At 43.4% G+C, this 19,585-nt stretch overlaps 1 protein-coding gene across 4 annotated transcripts in view; it reads left to right on the top strand.

Moving 5' to 3' along the window:
* TANGO2 (transport and golgi organization 2 homolog) overlaps positions 1-19,585 on the top strand; it is a 79,476-nt gene that overhangs the window by 37,720 nt on the left and 22,171 nt on the right. For all 4 annotated transcript variants that reach the window (XM_030583097.1, XM_030583098.1, XM_030583099.1 and 1 more), the window contains one exon: positions 88-202. In XM_030583097.1, the coding sequence (XP_030438957.1) occupies positions 88-202 (115 nt within the window). The remainder of the gene's footprint in view (positions 1-87; positions 203-19,585) is intronic.

Below are 19,585 nucleotides of genomic sequence, written 5' to 3'. Positions count from 1 at the left end.
GTTTTACTGAATTTGCCGGATTAGCTATCCTCACTTTCCATATGCAAGTCATTCTAACTAACTCTAAATCCTTCCTCCTCTTCTTAGGTGCACTTGTAAGAAACTTCTTGACTACAGATCTGGACAGCTTCTCTTACTTGAAGAAAGTTTCATCAGAAGGACACCTTTACAATGGATTTAATTTAATAACAGCCGACTTGAGGTAAGTCTATAAAACTTTACAGATCAAAAGGCGAAGAGGGAGAAACAAGAAAGCAATGAAGTGCATAGAATTATTAGCACTAAATTATCACAGTATAGTGACTTGTCACAGGCAGAAGCTATAGCTCTTGTGCTTTAACTAACAGGCATGGGTATTCAAAGTTCTGAATATTACTCTATTTCATATACTTTCTACAGTTCTCTTTTTATTTCTTCCAGAAACCAGAGGACTGTCTTATTATCTAGTAATTTCTTATAGTGCATCTTTCAGCATCTCTTTCTAGAAGAAAGGAAATCTTTTCATTGAAATATCTCTAGCTCAGTGGTTTGAGCATTGGCTTGCTAAACCCAGGGTTGTGAGTTCAGTCCTTGAGGGGGCCACTTAGGGATCTGGGGCAAAAATCAGTACTTGGTCCTGCTAGTGAATTTAAGGGGCTGGACCTGATGACCTTTCGAGGTCTCTTCCAGTTCTAGGAGATAGGAATATCTCCAATTATAAAGTTCTTCCACCCTTATTTTGTGATGCATTTTTTGACTGCCAGACTTTGGACAACTACAAAAATTCTAATTCAGGATTTGATTTGCTAATTCAATGTGAACAAGTACTGTTTACCTCCTGACTTAACAAAGCTAATAAAGACCCACGAATAAAAACCCAGTCAAATACAAAGCATTGTCTTGACAGTACAGACACCATTATTGTAAACAATACACTGACAGCTACCAGAGCGTAACATCAAGATTTGATTAGTGAGCTGCAGTAACTTAGCTGAGAGATCAGGGTTAAGATTTTTAGCACTGAAACCAAATAAGAACCTAGAAGGAAGTCAGTGTGACGGGGCAATGGAGTGATGGGGAACAGTGTTCAGAACCTGGAAACTTGATCAATGCAGCAAAATATATTTGATGGAGTCTGGCAGTATCAATTAAATGAGATGAGTAGTGAAAAACACTAAAAAGCTAATGGTTGGACACTAAGATCTTGTCTACATTGCCCCGCAGTTCAGACTGCGGGGATGTAACTAGCAGTACGCACCGAAATGGTGTGCTACAACTCCCCCATGTGGATGCTGCAGGCATGAACTAAAAGATTGCTAATTTGCATTAATATAGTCCTGTGATTTCACATCTGCAGCATCTACACAGGGGAGTTACAGCACACCACTTTGGTGCACAATGCTAGTCACACCCCTGTAGTCTGAACTGCGGAGCAGTATGCACAAGCCCTGAGTATCTGAAGATGTAACTGATGAAAGGCTGTAGAAACACTAGCCGTTGAAAGGAAGTGCTTTTGGGAATTAAGGGCTAGATGATGTGATATAAGATTTTAGAACTGCTGGAGATATTGAGTAAAGTTCACAAGCGAGATGAAAGGATGAAGATAAATGGGAGTGGCAGATGTAACTGGAATTATTTTACAACTGAAAGAAATAGTTCAAAGCTGTTCACATTGGTCACCAGGTCACGTGAACAGGGAGAATTCAAATAAGTGGGGAATGAGGATGGTAATGAGGACTTGAATATCATTTGAATAGTAAGCTACCTGAAGATGTGCATCACAGGAATCAAACAAGAATTGTCAGTGATCAGAGGAGAATATGAACTGAGACACAGTTCATATGTCATCTCAGATGGTTGCTTAGCACTCTCAAGAATATGAATTATTTCATAGCTATTGGTGTATATTGCTGAGAGAAAGTGGAGTTAATACCCATACGGAGAACAAGTATGACTGAGATTTCAGCAGTTCTTAATAGAATTAACAGTATCCCTGGACAATGACCAAATAGACACAGTGGGGAAACAATAGAATTAATACTTTATTGGGAGACTGTTAAAATTCTCTGTGTGTTGGCATTTGGTTGTGTTTTTGCTTTTTGTTTTTTTTAATGCAATTAAACAGTCTTTCTCCTTATAGATATCTAGTAAGAAAAGTTGGATCAATTCTGCCCTTTGAGGGTAATAAATAATAGTAAAATGGAAACATTTTGTACTGGTGATCAGTTCTTTTCTTTGAGTGTCAGAGCATGTGTGTTGGTATTGGACCACATTGAAAGTTGAAGATAAAAAGAAGTACCAAATAACTTCCTGTCCACTGAATAAGGCAGGGGTCATACATGAGATTGTAAATAAAGACTGAATCATAATGTGTACCCACAAGGAGGCTGGATTAAAGTTGTAAAAGAATTTTCTAACGGCAGTGCTTGTCTTTGCATCCTTAATGGTTTTTTACCATAGTGGTTTTGGATGTAATTTCGTGTGTGTGTTTAAACAAAAATTTGAAAACAAAAATTACATCTAGTTGAAACCACATTGATCCCCAGCTTGTGTTATCTGGGTTTGGACCTTCAGATCCACAGCACAGGCTTCTGCTACTTGAGTTAACAGAGTGGCATTGGTAGTGTGTTTATCCTCTGTGTGGATTGGTCACTTGGGGGGAAGGATGTTATGTCTTTGCCAGCAAGTTTCACGGCTATTTGAGGATGCAGAAAAGTGTAGAGACAAAACTCCTGGGTTTAATTCCAAGTTCTCTAGGGTAGTGTGCTATAGTGGTTATAAATCCTTATGGACCTGCATCCCTGCCCTATCTGCCCCACCCTGGCTTCTTGCCCCCAATTTCTCAAACCTCCTCTGCATTCTAGTGTGACTGCTTCCTCCTCCTCCATAGTGCCTAGATACCAGCTGGGGGAACATTGAGAACTTGCTTCTCAGTTGTGGTCCCTAGCACTGCAGTAGTCAATAACGGGAGGAGTAATTGCAGGAGAAGCCTGCTCAGCCCCAGGATGCAGCATGCTCATTTACTCCAGGGGATGGTACATTCACAGTTCAATTGAGCTGTGAAGAGATGGAACATGTCCAGTGCAGATAAATTCTCTAAAGATTCTATCTGCCAGAAGCTGCTTAACCTCTACTGAATATGTGCAAACTGGGATTTTTTTCAAAGTCTTAAGACTTGGCCACGTTTGGGTGGATTCTCATGGACTGTGGAAAGCACATTCCTGACACGAGGATGAACCGTTACCCAATTTCAAGTCCCTGTTCCAAATCATTGAATCTTTAGAACTTAATGGAAATGATTGTGAGAGTTATTTTTAACCTGGGCAAAACATATTTTTCCTGATCTCTTTCTGAGAAATGGGTGAACTGTTATCACTGAAATTTCTCAAACCAGCCTGAGGCAGATCCCTGGCATGGAACATTTCAGCCTAAATGGTCAGTTTGGCCAAGTTTTAAGCAATTGAGAACAGGGTCTTATAAGTATTGATCAAGCTTAACCATAGGTGGTGCCATGTGTTAGGTACAGACAACCTTAACTGATACATAATGTGTACATGTACTTAATATGCCTATCACAAGTGAGAGAGGATATAAAAGGTTAAGGTATCTAATAGTACATGTCCTCTACTCCGTTCAAGTGTGCGCCTTGCTTCTAGAATCACTAGACACCACAGATAATGCACCACAACTGTAATTTTTCCCCAGTAGGGACAGCTAGCCCTCCAGCACTGTATTCCCCAAACTTCCTACCACCTACAGATCAGAATCCTCCTCCCCAACTATCCTTTCTGCACAAGTTTGGAAAATCACTCTTATTTGGAGAAGAGAGTGCTGGAATTAAGTTCATTATACCTTTCTAGAATCCTACCAACAAATGTGACGCTGTTACAATTATTGTTTAATCTATTGAACTGACCTCCACTGGTCATAATCCAGTCACCATCCTCACCCCCCCTCGCCCTTGAAATTTTTAGATAAAGGATTAGGAATAAAACACTTGCCAGTTTAGGCTAGCTATTTTCGTTTTAGAAACTTCTGTGATAAGGTGGGGAGGGAAAATGGAACTCTTTTTAGCAGATTGAAGTTTAAAAGGAGAAACATGTTTTATCAAGGCAGACTCACTCCAGCTGCAAAGATACCAGTAGTCTTTCAGTGCTTCCTGCTCCTACTTAGGGATAAGAGACCTGGCTCTAAGAACTGCAACAGCAGAAAGAGAAAGTGAGCACTTCAGATATGTGTGAACACCAAACCAATCCCCCACATTGCTGCTCCAGGGAATAGATGAAGGACCAAATAGCCCCCAAGCTCAGCTGGAGTGAGAGGAGACGGTGTTTTACGGTCTGCTGGTATCTTCAGCTGAACTCTAACAAGCATAATCAAGCAGTAATTTGAATGATCTAATTAATAAAAACAAAAACAAAACCTAGGAGACTCAGTATCTTTATCAGGGAGTCAGTTTTTGGCAAGTTTGATGCCCCCCACTCCAACTTCAACCATACTTTGGACTCTGCTACGTTGATTGGTTATGAAGAAGGATTTTGTTAACCTGCAAATCAGGGAAACTAAATCCGCAGCAAAAGTAGATTGCTGTTTACTAAAGCTGAAACTAGTGAACTGATTTGTTGTGGCTGAGATAATGCATATATTGCTCTCTGAACACACACTAACCGGCCCAACACAGAAACCAAGCTGGATACTTAGTGTGTGCTGCTCCTTCCACCACTGGTGTGATCTACTCTGCAAAGTTCATTATTCCATACTGGGGCTTCCCCACGTTTTTAGTTTTAATTGCTTCGTTTAACTGTACTGTATTTAGAGTTGCTGACCTCTTTCTTCCTGCACCCTGCCTCACCCCCGGCTCGCTGCCATCTGGCTAGCTTTCAGCTAGAATAGCTGGCTTTATTAAATCTGTTGCTAGTTTACCCCAAGAATACTGATAGGTTATGAAAGACTCTCAAATTACAGACTGTAGTGACAGCCTCCTGAATTGTACTTCCAGACAGAGCTGAGTGAATAATAGACTTTTCATATTTCAGGGGGGCATTGAAAGTGACGTGACCAGTTAACACTTTTCCAATCATAGAGGGGAAAGGGGGAAGACAGGTGGTGGGGGGGTTAGTGGTTTATAGATTGTTGTAATAAACCATTAATCCAGTGTCTGTATTCAGTCCTTAATTTTTAGTGTCTAGCAAAGTTTATGAATTTAACCTGCCAGGCTTGTTTTTTTGAAGGTGTTGTGCAGGTTTCCTTTCAGGATGAGGACTGAAAGGTCAGATATAGAGTGATCACTTTGATTTTTTTTTTCCAATGTAAGTTCTTTGAGAGCACAGTGATCAAAGATTCCAGCAGGCTATCACAGGCCAGGCAGGCGGGGAGAGGCACCCCTCACCCCTCCCAGCCCAGCCCTGTTGGAGAGGGGAGAGGCGTCTCTCCCCTAGCCCAACTGGAACTGCCAGGGCGTGGGGTGGGGGCTACACGCAGTGGAGAGGAATTAAAACCCTGAGCCAAGCGGTCGTCCGCGCCCCCGCCCATTGTGCTGCAGCCAACTCATCTGGTGAGTTTAATGAGCAACTGTGAGTTAGTGAGAGGTACCTGAGCCGCCACCCCGCTGCATCCCGTGGGATGGAGTTCCACCCTGTCCCAGGCCCCCCACAGCCACTGCCCCCCATCTAACAGGGCCTGCCCATGAGCTTGCCCAGCCTTGGGAGCCAGCCAGTGGGCTTGGGGAGGCGATGGCTGATCGCCTATGTGGTCCATGGGACGTGCGTCCACGCACGGAGCTCGGCCGGGGACGTAATTCCAGTGGCTGATGCAGCTGAGGGTGGTTTTACCCCTCCCATGAGGGGTAGGGGGAAGAAGGCAGAGCCCCCTCCTGTGCAAAGTTGCCCATTTGGCCAGAAGCCTGTGAAGCTGAGGTGCCTGCTATGGTGTGGGGTCTGTGTCAGGCCCCATTGGCAGCTTCTTCCCCTGAACTTTGCTGGGCTGGAGGGGCTGCGGAGAGGGGAGCCGCATGTGACCACGGGCTGGGGCGCTGGTACTATTTCTCCAACCCAACACAGAGAGGCACCCCTCCCCCAGCCCAGCCCCACCCCCGCCACACATCACCTACATATTGGTGCACATAACAAAATTCATTCCGCACATGGATGTAAAAAATTAAAGGGAACACTGATAGTGATTGTCTTGTTTCACCTACGTAGTTGTTCTTGTGATATTTAGTGCGCTGGATGAGGTACAGCGCATCTTGTGATGGGCATGCGTAGGACCTTTGGATCTTGGAAAGGAGTGTTGTGGGTGGTGGTATATCTGAAGATTTTGTATCTGTTGTTCTGGCAGGATTTGGGCCGCTTTGAGTTGTCGTGTCCTGGCCTGTGGGGAGTTTGCCTTTCATTATGAGGTTCAGAGGGTTCTTATTTGAAGACTAGAAGAGGGGATTCAGGAAAGATTTCTGTCAGGATATGGTCCTCATCGAGCATGCATTGTAGCTGTTTGATATCCCACCTGGTTTCCAGTGTGGGATGGTAAGTGATAACTTTGGGGTGTATGGTCAGATGGGATTTTATTTCCATATTGAAGCACATTCTCTTGGGGTATTTGGGTGCCCCATTCTTTGATGCAATCTACCTCTCTGGTACCCTGCTTCTCTGATGTAAAAGAAATAACCCCAGGGGAAGCTCCATGTACAGGATTTTCTTTGTTGATTTAATGAGTTGCAGGCTTGTGCTGGATCTGCAGCATCAAAGGATATAGAAGAAATGCCTGATGAAAAGTCTGCTTTGTTAAATGGCTATACTTGGGAGCTAAGACTAGCGATGCTTTAAATGTGAATGCATTTTGAAGCAGAGGCTATAAGCCATTGTCTGTATACTACATGGCAATAGAGTGACAAGGTTTAATGTTCAGGATGGACTTCAGCTATTGCTGACAGGATCAAAGGTCACCCATGTTGCAAAGGTGGTATGCTTAGGTATTTAGGGCGGGTGCTGGAGGCAGGGATTCTGACTGCATTCTTTCAGCCAGTCCACTAGTCATATTTAATGATACCATTGGAGAATAACAACAAAATGTCATCATCTTCCAATGGGGTAAAGAGAGTGAAAAGCCAGCCCCCACCCCCACCCCCCACCTCAGTATCAAAAGCTATTGCACGTACTTTAACTCCTGAGGAATCCTGCTAGCAAAAAAAAATGCAAATGCCAAAAAGAAACTTCAGATGAGTTAAGAGGCATCTGCCATAGGCCTACTATAGCCTTGCACGAATCTCAGGATTGGCTCAAAAACTACTTCCCCACCTTTTACTATGATGATTTGAGGGGGAAAGCACACTTTGCACCCACCAAATACTTCACTTGTCCAGAGAAAGTTATTGTAGTAGAATTTTTGCAAGGCTGCCTTACTACATAACCGCTAGCTAAATAGCAATTTTAAACACTACAGTGCTTGATTCTTTTCATTATTTTTATTTTTTAACTGTTTTTGAAGTGCTGAGTAACCACAGATCTATCTGATGTTAACTGTTCAGTACCTCTGTACATAAGGTTATACAACATCTGTAACTGAAAAGAGATCAGAAAGAATACCTTCTTGTTTGTTATCAAATACCTAAAATGAAATTCAGATTGATCGAGCAAAGCCTTAAAATAACTCAGTCAGTTCTAATGTGTGTATACATTATACTTACGGAAGCATTTATCTATTAGCATAATCACATTAAGATAGTTTGGAAGGCTATCTTCAACTAATGTTAGCAATAGGAGTGAAAAATACAAAGAACTACACTAGGTCAGGAGGTAACTGTCAAACTATTTGTTTTTGTGTTTCGGGTCAGACTTCCATGAACTAAGGGACAGGTATATCCCCCTGAAAGATGTGCATGTTGACTAATTTTTTTTCAGTGTTGATACTGCTTCAATACTGAGTATTCTGCTGAAATAAGATTCTTAGTATGTTAATGGTGCAAAGCCATTCCTATCAAATATGTGAACTCATTATGTCATGAAATTAGAAGTAGTCATGAAAGAAATGTAGTATATAAATGTAAATTAGTTTTCCATATAAACAGCAAACATGATTATTATTGCAGTTGCTGATATAAAATGGCGCAGCAAAATAACCATTAGAAGAGAGAGAGAAAACTATTTTGACAATGCTTTCTGTTGTGTAACCAATAAATAGTAAACAGGAACTGCAAAATAATGCTATCTTTACTATTCATTTCATTACACTCTCTAACAAAGGGAGAGAAATATCCAAGCATGTGATGCTACAAACAATGTGAAGTGCATTTATAGGTTGATCCACAACATGCTGAAGGTTTGTTCACATGCATATTTCAGTCTTCTCTACCCTGGCATAATGACATCCTGTTAGACTGACACAGGTACAAGCATGTGAGGAAAGAATTGGATGAGAAACCATGAGGATTTTTAAAGCCTGGATTGTTTGCTTCCACAGCTTTGTCTTCGCATCATCATTTTAAAAACAAATTCTTTGACATTTCTAGTTTAACCCAGTTCTCCATGTCATCACAGGTGTTTGTCACCTTTAACGTTATTGATTTTTTAATGACAGAGCTGCATGCTGAAAAAAAATACCTTGTGGTTTTTAGTTTTCTAACCTTTCATTAGTGTTGCTTCCTAAATATACCACTTCAAAACAGTATGGAGTTTGCTAACCTCTTCTCAGCCTGTTTTCCTGTTTTGAAGTGGTATATTTAGAAAGCAGCACTCTTCTTGCTGACTTGGAGGAAACTCTATGTGAATAAGCACATTTTAGTACAGTGGGGTTTGGCATACAGCAAACTCGGCCCTTTATTTTGTTCCCTTGGTGAGGACTCAGGGTCTCAGAGCCCGAGCGCCCTCCCAAGTCCAAACATTTACACTACTTATTTTTAGCCCCGCAGTGAAAGCCCTGTAAGCCTGAGTCAGCTGACCCGGGCTCTGAGACTCACTTCCATGGGTTATCTTTTGCTGTGTAGATACAACCATACATCCCACTAATTTTCCCATTGTCTCTGTAATGAAGGTAAAGAGATTCTAGGAAGAAGGGTTGGCAAGTAGTCATGAGAAGTGGGTATGTTCTTTAGGTGCTCCATTCAGACCTTTAATGTAGTAAATTTTGGGTAGGTTTGATTAATTGGGTTTGTTGTTGAAATGGTGATGGGTGGAACTGAATTCCATGAGATCTGCTGAAACAGCAAATGGCTGAAAAATCAGACTCTTTTATTTTGAAGTCTAGAAAGTTACTTGGTCATGACCTGACACTACTGCACAAAATGTAACAAAAAAAAGCAAACTGAGTTAATCTGAGAAATTGGTATCCATTAGAGAAGTTATGGAATCCTCAAAATATCTTGGACACACTGTCCTGAGTTTACAAAAACAACGAGGAGTCTGGTAGCACCTCAAAGACTAACAGATTTATTTGGGCATAAGCTTTTGTGGGTAAAAACCCCCACTTCTTCAGATGCATGGAGTGAAAATTACAAATACAGGCATAAATATACTGGCACATGAAGAGAAGGGAGTTACCTTACAAGTGGAGAACCAGTGTTGACAAGGCCAATTCAGTCAGGGTGGATGTGGTCCAGTCCCAATAACTGATGAGGCGGTGTCAATACTAAGAGAGGGAAAATTGCTTTTGTAGTAAGCCAGCCACTCCCAGTCCCTATTCAAGCCCATATGAATGGTTTTAAATTTGCAAATGAATTGTAGCTCTGCAGTTTCTCTTTGAAGTCTGTTTTTGAAGTTTTTTTGTTGAAGGATGGCTACTTTTAAATCTGTTATTGAATGTCCAGGGAGATTGAAGTGTTCTCCTGATGGTTTTTGTATGTTACCATTCCTGATGTCTGATTTGTGTCCATTTATTCTTTTACGTAGAGACTGTCCGGTTTGGCCAATGTACATGGCAGAGGGGCATTGCTGGCACATGATGACATAGATCACATTAGTAGATGTGCAGGTGAATGAGCACCTGGTGGTGTGACTGATGTGGTTGGGTCCTCTAATGTTGCTAGAGTAGATATGGGGACAGAGTAGGCAACGGGGTTTGTTACAGGGATTGGTTCTTGGGTTACTGTTTCTGTGGTGTGTACTTGCTGGTGAGCATTTGCTTCAGGTTGGCGAGCTGTCTGTAAGCAAGGGCTGGCCTGCCTCCCAAGATTGGTGAAAGTGAGAGATCGTTTTCCACGATAGGTTGTAGATCGTTGATGATGTGCTGGAGAGGTTTTAGCTGGGGGCTGTAGGTGATGGCCAGTGGTGTTCTGTTATTTTCCTTGTTGGGCCTGTCCTATAGTAGGTGACTTCGGGGTACCCGCCTCGCTCTGTCAGTGTTTTAAAAAGGCTTGATAAAGATCTTGTAGGCATTTGTCTCTGTCTGAGGGATTGGAGCAAATGCAGTTGTGTCTTAGGGCTTGGCTGTGCGCAATGGATCATGTGATGTGTCCTGGATAAAAGCTGGAGGCATGTAGGTAAGTATAGCGGTCAGTAGGCTTCAGGTGTAGGATGGTGTTTGTGACCATCACTTCTTTGCACTGTAATATCCAGGAAGTGGATCTCTTGTGTGGACTGGTCCAGGCTGAGGTTGATGGTGGAGTGGAAATTGTTCAAATCCAGGTGGAATTCTTCAAGGGCCTCCTTCCCGGGGGTCCATATGATGAAGATGTCATTAATGTAGCACAAGTAGAGGAGGGGCGCTAGAGGATGAGAGCTGAGGAAGCATTGTTCTAAGTCAGCCATAAAAATTTTGTCATACTGTGGGGCCATGCAGGTACCCATAGCAAAGCCACTGACTTGAAGGTATAAGTTGTCCCCAAATCTAAAATGGTTCTGGGTGAGGACAAAGTCACAAAGCTCAGTCACCAGGTGTGCTGTGGCCTCATCAGGGAGACTGTTCCTGACAACTTATAGTCCCTCTTCATGTGGAATATTGGTGCAAAAAGCTTTTATATCCGTGGTGGCCAGATGATGTTTTCAGGAAGATCACCAATGCATTGTAGTTTCCTCAGGAAGTTGGTGGTGTCTCAAAAATAACTAGGAGTGCTGGTAGCGTAGGGTCTGAGGAGAGAGTCCAACTAGCCAGATAATCCTGTTGTAAGAGTGCCAATGCCTCAGATGATGGAGCTTCCAGGATTTCCAAGTTTATGGATCTTGGCTAGCAGATGAAATGGCACTGGTCAGAGCTCTAGGGTGTGTCTGTGTAGATTTTGTTCCTGTGCTATAGTAGGGAGTTTCTTGAGCAGATGGTGTAGTTCGTTTTGGTACTCCTCAGTGGGATCGGAGGATAGTGGCCTATAGAATGTGGTGTTGGAGAGTTGCCTGGCAGCTTCCTGTTCATAATCCGACCTGTTTATGAGGACTACAGCACCTCCTTTGTCAGCCCCTTTGATTATAATGTCAGAGTTGTTTCTGAGGCTGTGGATGACGGTGTGTTCTGTAAAGCTGATTTTTTACCTTCAGTCCATTTGGTATGATGTTCATCTGTTTGCACTTGGAGAGGAAGATGATGTCTGTCTGTATCTGTCTGATTTTTTTTTCATGAAGTTGATGGATTTCCACTTCATACGGCTAAATTCAGTGCCTTGCGTGGTGCCAAGTATCAGAGGGGTAGCCATGTGAGTTTAGAAACCCAGGATGCCTTTCTAAACCTGGTCAACAACAGAGAGATTTCACAGGTGGGATTTAGTAACTAGATCAGGCAGTAGTCCAGGAGGCTTTGGTATGTAGAATGGGATCAGTATGGGAATAATACAGAAGGCTTTGGGCAAGTGAAAGGAGAATCAGATGTTGTGCTTGATTTTCTGTATGCTTTCTTACATTCCTCATCCTATCCCCACCTCTGCACAGTAAAACCACCTGGCCCTGTGGTTTAATGATGAACACAGGGACCCAGCTGTCTGTGGTCCTGCTGTGCTACCCTCACTGAATTGTTCACCCTGATGTTTGAGCGCTCAGTTAGTTGAGAGTTTTATGAGATTTGGAGCATCCCATACACCAGTTTGGGTAGGAAGAAAAAGGTTCTGAAATTGAATATGAAAGAAATTCTCTCTCTTCTCCCTGGCCTCAGGCTTCCCCCCCCTCCCCCCCCCCCAAAAAAAAAAACACCAAAAAAACAGAACACCACCACACTAGGATTATTTGAAACTCTGCCAGGAAAATCACTGAGCAATTTTTTATGTGCTGTGAATGTCTGACCAAACTTTCTGTCATCTTATTTGTTGGTAGTGTATGTACAGTAGTGTATAAAAATGCCAAGTATTTTTCAAAAAAAAATTCCAAACAAAAAGGGAGTATTCTGATTACCTCATGAACATTCTAAAGAAACAGATTAATCTGTGTGAACCACACAGCTCAGCTGACATTTCTGTTCAGCATTTTAAACTGCCAACTTCATCTCTTTTTCCTTACACAGAAAATATGCATTCACACTGTTATATTAGCTGTAAAAGAATCCAGGCTGCATTGTTACATGTAAAATATTCATCTTGTTAGAAGATTAGAGCTCATGATGTCCCCGGGGTATGGTTATTTCATGATAACCATGCCCTGTGTTGTACTTTATTTCCTCATTACATTTCATTGTTACATTACTGTTGATTGCAACAAGAAGCTGCCTTGAGTGTGGAGGCAGGGTAGATGTGCGAAAGGACACACTGTTAATATTGTGTCAGTCTCAGGAAGTAATTCTGAACAATAAATTCTGAATAGCTTTCAGCTGCTATGCAGCCACATGTCACTTTAAGATTTATGCTCTCTAGAATATTTGTTATTGCTTATATTTAAGGAGGGAGGGAATCTAAGGGTATGTCTACACTACGGGATTATTCCGATTTTACATAAACCGGTTTTGTAAAACAGATTATATAAAGTCGAGTGCACACGGCCACACTAGGCACATTAATTCGGCAGTGTGCGTCCATGGTCCGAGGCTAACGTCGATTTCTGGAGCGTTGCACTGTGGGTAGATATCCCGTAGCTATCCCATAGTTCCCGCAGTCTCCCCCTCCCCTTGGAATTCTGGGTTGAGGTACCAGTGCCTGATGGGGCAGAAATCATTGTCGCGCATGGTTCTGGGTACAGCCTCACCCCTCCCTCCGTGAAAGCAGCAACAACCGTTTCGTGCCTTTTTTCCTGGGTGAACTGTGCAGACGCCATAACACGGCAAGCATGGACCCTGCTCAGATCAATACTGCAATCGTGCACTTTGTAAATACCTCGCGCATTCTCATGCAGTCTGTGCTGAACTGGGACCTGCAAAGCCAGGCGAGGAGGAGGAGGCTACGGCAGTGCAGCGACGAGAGTGATGAGGACATGGACACAGAATTCTCTCAAACCACGGGCCCCTGTGCTTTGGAGATCCTGCTGGTAATGGGGCAGGTTCTAGCTATTGAACGCCGATTTTGGGCCCGGGAAACAAGCACAGACTGGTGGGACCGCGTAGTTTTGCAGGTGGGACGATTCGCAGTGGCTGCGAAACTTTCACATGCGTAAGGCCACTTTCATGGAACTTTGTGACTTGCTATCCCCTACCCTGAAACACTATAATACCAAGATGAGAGCAGCCCTCACAATTGAGAAGCGAGTGGCAATAGCCCTTTGGAAGCTTGCAATGCCAGACAGCTACCGGTCAGTCGGGAATCAATTTGGAATGGGCAAATCTACTGTGGGGGCTGCTGTGATGCAAGTAGCCAAAGCAATCATTAAGCTGCTGCTATGAAAGGTTGTGACTCTGGGAAACGTGCAGGTCATAGTGGATGGCTTTGCTGCAATGGGATTCCCTAACTGTTGGGGGGTGATAGATGGAACCCATATCCCTATCTTGGCACTGGAGCACCAGGGCACCCAGTACGTAAACCGCAAGGGGTACTTTTCAATGAGGCTGCAGGCAATGGTGGATCACAAGGGACATTTCACCAACATCCACGTGAGATGGCCAGGAAGGGTTCATGACGCTCGCATCTTCAGGAACACTACTCTGTGTAAACGGCTACAGCAAGGGAATTACTTCCCAGACCACAAAATAACAGTTGGGGATGTTGAAATGCCTGTAGTTATCCTGGAGGACCCAGCCTACCCCTTGATGCCAGGGCTCATTAAGCCATACACAGGCAGCCTGGACAGTAGTTAGGAGATGTTCAACTACAGGCTGAGCAAGTGCAGAATGGTGGTAGAATGTGCATTTGGCCGTTTAAAGGCACGCTGGCGCACATTACTGACTCGCTCAGACCTCAGCCAAACCAATGTCCCTTTTGTTATTGCTGCTTGCTGTGTGCTCCACAATTTCTGTGAGAGTAAGAGGGAGACCTTTATGGCGGGGTGGGAGGCTGAGGCAAATAACCTGGCCGCTGATTACGCGCAGCCAGACACCAGGGCGATTAAAAGAGCACACCAGGAAGCGGTGCGCATCAGAGAAGCTTTGAAAACGAGTTTCATCACGGGCCAGGGTATGGTGTAATTGTTGTCCCCCTTCGATTACAGCTTGCTTAAGGAAATAAAGTCACTATCGTTTAAAGATCATGTATTCTTTATTAAAAAGTCATTATAAAAAGAGGGAGAGAAATGACAAGGTATCCCGGGTGTGGTTTGGGAGGAGGATAGGAGGGAAGGAAAAGACTACTAAAAACGTTTCAATGTAATGACAGCCTTTTGGTTGGGCTATCCACAGGGGTGGAGTGGGCGGGTGCGCGAGGCCTTCCCCCACGCGTTCTTACACATCTGGGTGAGGATGACATGGAACATGGTGATTGGTGAGGGTGGTTACACAGGGGCTGCAACTCTGTGACCCCGCTGCTCTTCCTGAAGCTCCACCAGATGTCGGAGGATATCACTTTGATCATGCAGCAGCCCCAGCGTTGCATCCCGCCACCGCTGATCTTCCTGCCTACACCTCTGATCTTCCTGCCACCACCTCTCATCTCAAGCGTGTCTCCTATCCTCACGTTGGTCCCTCCTATCCTCATGTTCACTGGCATCTTTCCTGTAATTTGATACCACGTCCTTCCACTCATTCAGATGAGCTCTTTCATTGCGGGTCACTTCCATGATTTCCAAGAACATTTCCTCTCGCATCTTCTTTTTCCTCCGGCTATCTGAGATAGCCTTCGGGATGGAGTAGGGAGACTTGAAAAATGTGCAGCTGCATGAGGGAGGGGAAAAAGGGAGAGAAGTATTTAAAAAGATACATTTTACAGAACAATGGTTATACTCTTTCACAGTGAACAACACTATTCACCTTACATAGCACATGTGATTTCACTACAAGGTCGCATTTTGCATCTTAACATTGAATGCCTGCAGCTCTGGTGTTACAGATCTCACAGACGCAGGCCCGGGCATCAGAATTCAGCTTGCATGCGGCCATGGTAAGCCATTGTCGTTCGGCTTCTGCAGCCTTCATATACACAGTGCCCTCCTTTCCCAAATACCAAGCAAATCCTGTTCAGTGATGCTTCTTTCCTGTTAACATGCAGCAGCAGAAGCCCACCCCCCCTCCAATTCTGTGGGATGATTGCTTTACCCCTCCCCCCACCGCATGGCTGGTATCATGGAAGATCACTGCTAATCACCCCCCTTATCCCCCCACCACGTGGCTGGAGCAGGGAAGATCCCTGATAGCCAAACATGAAAAAGCTCAGCGCTATTCCCCTCCCCCCGCTTGGCTACATGCAAGAAAGGATTTCTTTTAAGCACCAGGCAAACAGCCCAGTAGGAATGGCCATCTCTGTCCCCTTACTTAAATTCCTGAATTTCAACCAGGTTACCATGAACGATATCACTCTCCTGAGGATAACACAGCGAGATAAAGAACAGATGTTTCTTGAATGCCAGCAATCACCGGGACCATACGCAGCTATGCTTTGTCATGCAATGATACCCAATTACTTGCTACATGCATGGCGTGGTCAAGTGTCCTACCATGGTGGACGGAATAAGGCTGCCTTGCCCAGAAACCTTCTGCAAAGGCTTTTGGAGTATCTCCAGGTGCGCTTCATGGAGATGTCCCTGGAGGATTTCCGCTCCATCCCCAGACATGTTAACAAACTTTTCCAATAAACTGTACTGGCCGTGAATGCATCCCAAGTCCTCAGGGAAAATCAATCATTAAAAAACGCTTGCTTTTAAACCATGTTTTATATTTACAAAGGTGCACTCACCAGAGGTCCCTTCCATGGCTTCACTGTCTGGACTAGTGGCTTGGGAGGGCTGGGAGGGTAATTCCGTCTGGGTGAGAAAAAGCTCCTGGCTGTTGGGGAGAATGGAGTGCTGTGTGCTCTCGGCAAGCTTGTCCTCCTCTTCCTCCTCGTCATCTTTCCCGTCCACAGAATCCTCAGCCATGGCTGAGATTACCACCCCCACCTCGGAATCCAGGGACAGGGGTGGGGTAGTGGTGGCGGACCCCCCCAGAATTGCATGCAGCTCAGCGTAGAAGCGGCATGTTTTCGGCCCTGCCCCGGACCTTCCGTTTGCTTCTTTGGTTTTCTGGTAGGCTTGTCTGAGCTCCTTAACTTTCACTCTGCACTGCACTGAGTCTCTGGTGTGGCCTTTCTCCATCATAGCCTTGGAAATATTTTCAAATATTTTTTCATTTCATCTTTTGAAATGTAGTTCCGTTAGCACAGAATCCTCTCCCCGTAGAGCGATCAGATCCAGTACCTCCCGTGCGGTCCATGCTGGAGCTCTTTTTCGAGTCTCAGGAGACTGCATTGTTACCTGTGCTGATGAGCTCTGCGTGGTCACCTGTGCTGATCAGAGGTCCATGCTGGCCAAACAGGAAATGAAAATCAAAAGTTCATGGGGCTTTTCCTGTATACCTGGCCAGTGAATCCGAGTTGAGATTGCTGTCCAGAGCGGTCACAATGGTGCACTGTGGGATACCACCTGGAAGCCAATACCATCGATTTGCGGCCACACTAACCCTAATCCAATATGGTAATACCGATTTTAGCGCTACTCCTCTCGGCAAGGAGCACAAACTGATTTAAAGAGCCGTTTATATCGATATAAAGGGCCTTGTTGTGTGGATGAGTACAGCATTAAATCGGTTTAACGCTGCTAAAATCTGTTTCAACACTTAGTGTAGACCAGGCCTAAACTAGCATATGTTTTGTGGGGGTTTGGGTTTTTTCTTTTTTGTTTGTTTTGCTACTGTCAGATCTGAGATTTATAAGAAACGTGGCTGTCTTGCATTTTGAGGTTGCGATCATTTTAATTGCATCATTATTGCTTCCCTAGCACAATTGTTACTGATATTTGTGGAGCTGGTGGGGAAAAGGGGAGACAGTTTGAGGCTTCTTGCCCTGCGGAAGCCCTGTCCAGCATTGGTGCTGTGGCTTCTGCCACTGGGCTCCAGTACAGAGTAGCTGTAAACAGTAGGAAAAGAACTGTCAGAGCCAAATGAGAGTAGAAAGAATAGCTGACTGGCACATTGAGCTAAACTTTGGAAGCATCTCCATTTAAGAACACTCCTGGAAGACCTCAATCTTATTTTATTTGACAAAACAATTCCCCTTATAAGGCGGCAGCAGCAGCAGCTTTATGGTTGAGGTATGTGTAATAGAAAATGCATGGCTGGGAAAATGTGGAATGTAGAAACGAATAAGATACAGATGTCTTGAATTAGTGACCTTGTGGTTCGTATGCACTCCCTATCTTTTTTTGTTAAACTCCAGGGAGTCTTATTACTGCATTGCTCGGTCACAAGAATCTCAGAGCAGATGGTAGATATTAATATTCTTTTCACACAAAAAGCCATCAGTAAAAGAAGGCAGTAGTGACTTCTTATTCGGCAGGAGGTCTCATTTACAATAAGGCTTATCTTATAGCTGTGTTTAAGGGCTGTTTTCTGCATTTTCATCCTCTTCCATTAAAACTTAGTTCTCTTCTCCTGTTCAAACCTCTGGGGATATGAATCATTTTGACCTTTTTTTCCTGAAAGCCCCTCTACTACAGTTTACAGGTTTGGTAATCTGAAAATATATTGTGTTTATACAATAATAAAACAGCCATTAAAATGGTTGGTGCCTTTTAAAAAAGACATACCTTCTTGTACTTTTTGATCTATGTACTATGATACTACACATCATAATGCTGTGATCTGTACTAATGAATTTTGCCTTATTCTCTTAGCCCATGAAATATTTACAGTATAAAAAAGTGGTAATAATCCAGTAGCCCATACAAAAAAATCTCCAAGGAGTTATAAAATAGTCCAAGAGATTCTGCCTTTTTATTGAGCACTACATTTATTTATGTTGCCTTCCAGGGGAGAGGACTGTGCTTCTCTAGCTGAATTCAAGTTTTTTTATTAACAGGATCTTCTACTGTGTCCAGCATTTCTTTGTAAGGAATTGATATTTATACAAAAACATAGATATACTAAATAGCCAGAAAAACAACCTATCACAATGAATAATGGGATATGCATACTCAAATTCATTTGTTTCATTGCTGCATCTGTCAAATTTGAGTTATTTTACATCAAAAATAGAGAAATAAATAAAAAGGAAATATATTTGTTTCTCATATTTTCTTGGCTATATAGCAATTTCTGTAGATGGCAAATTCGTCAGTTCTAGTATTAATGTAGCCTATGGCACGCCTATTACTTATCTTTTAAAATATCATCTAACAGTCTGCTGTAGTAATTTGTGCTTCCACTGATGCACAGACCCTGTTAATGGGATGTGGGCATCAAATTCAGGAATAGTGCTATATAGAAAAGGTAGTAGTACAATGTGTTTGCACTGCTTTTAATAGTAATTTTGAATTAAAAACTCCTGGTTTGAGTTCATCACATTGGTTAATGTAGAATGTGTGTTTACTGACTAAAATTGACCTCACTGAATGTTACTGATTGTCGATCATGTGCTGACACATGCCCACCCATTTGCTATGGTTGGACAACTCAGAAGCAGCAAATGCAGGCTGCAGAGGTGGATTCTTCTTGGTGATACAATGAGCCATTGCAGAAAGAACATTTTTAGAAAAAATAATTGTGGTCAGAATACTATTGAGGCTCAGGGTACATCCAGACTACCCGCCATATCGGCGGGTAGCGATTGATTTATCGGGGATCAATATATTGCGTCTCATCTAGATGCAATGTATCAATCCCTGAACCCACTCCCCGTTGACTCTGGAACTACACCGGAGCGGCGGTAGCGGAGTCGGCGGGAAAGCCGCGGACGTCCATCCCGCGCGGTGAGGACGGGAGGTAAGTCGGAATAAGATACTTCGACTTCAGCTACGGCATTCCCGTAGCTGAAGTTGCATATCTTACATCGACACGCTCCCCCACCCCACCCCAAGTGTAGACCAGGCCTCAGATAGTAACTGAGACATGTCTTCAGACATAGAATAATCCTCTCCTTTGTCATGTGGGGATTCGCTACTCTTACCTGTATGCTAGGTGACTTTTTTTCTGTATTATTAATAGGCTGTGTTAGTTTGGATTTGGTTGTTTTATATGCATTTGATTTTTTGCCAAACATTTTATTTAGTTATGGAATACCAACCCTCTAAGCAATAACAGCTTTTTCATAAAACATCACTTTAGTGACATGAAAGCTAAACTAAATGGTATATTATAGTATTCCTTTTTCTAAACAATT

The sequence above is a fragment of the Gopherus evgoodei genome, chromosome 13 (assembly GCF_007399415.2).
Source record: "Gopherus evgoodei ecotype Sinaloan lineage chromosome 13, rGopEvg1_v1.p, whole genome shotgun sequence".
NCBI lineage: Eukaryota > Metazoa > Chordata > Testudines > Testudinidae > Gopherus > Gopherus evgoodei.
The sequence above is the reverse complement of the archived record's forward strand: the minus strand, read 5'-3'. Positions and strand labels throughout refer to the sequence as shown.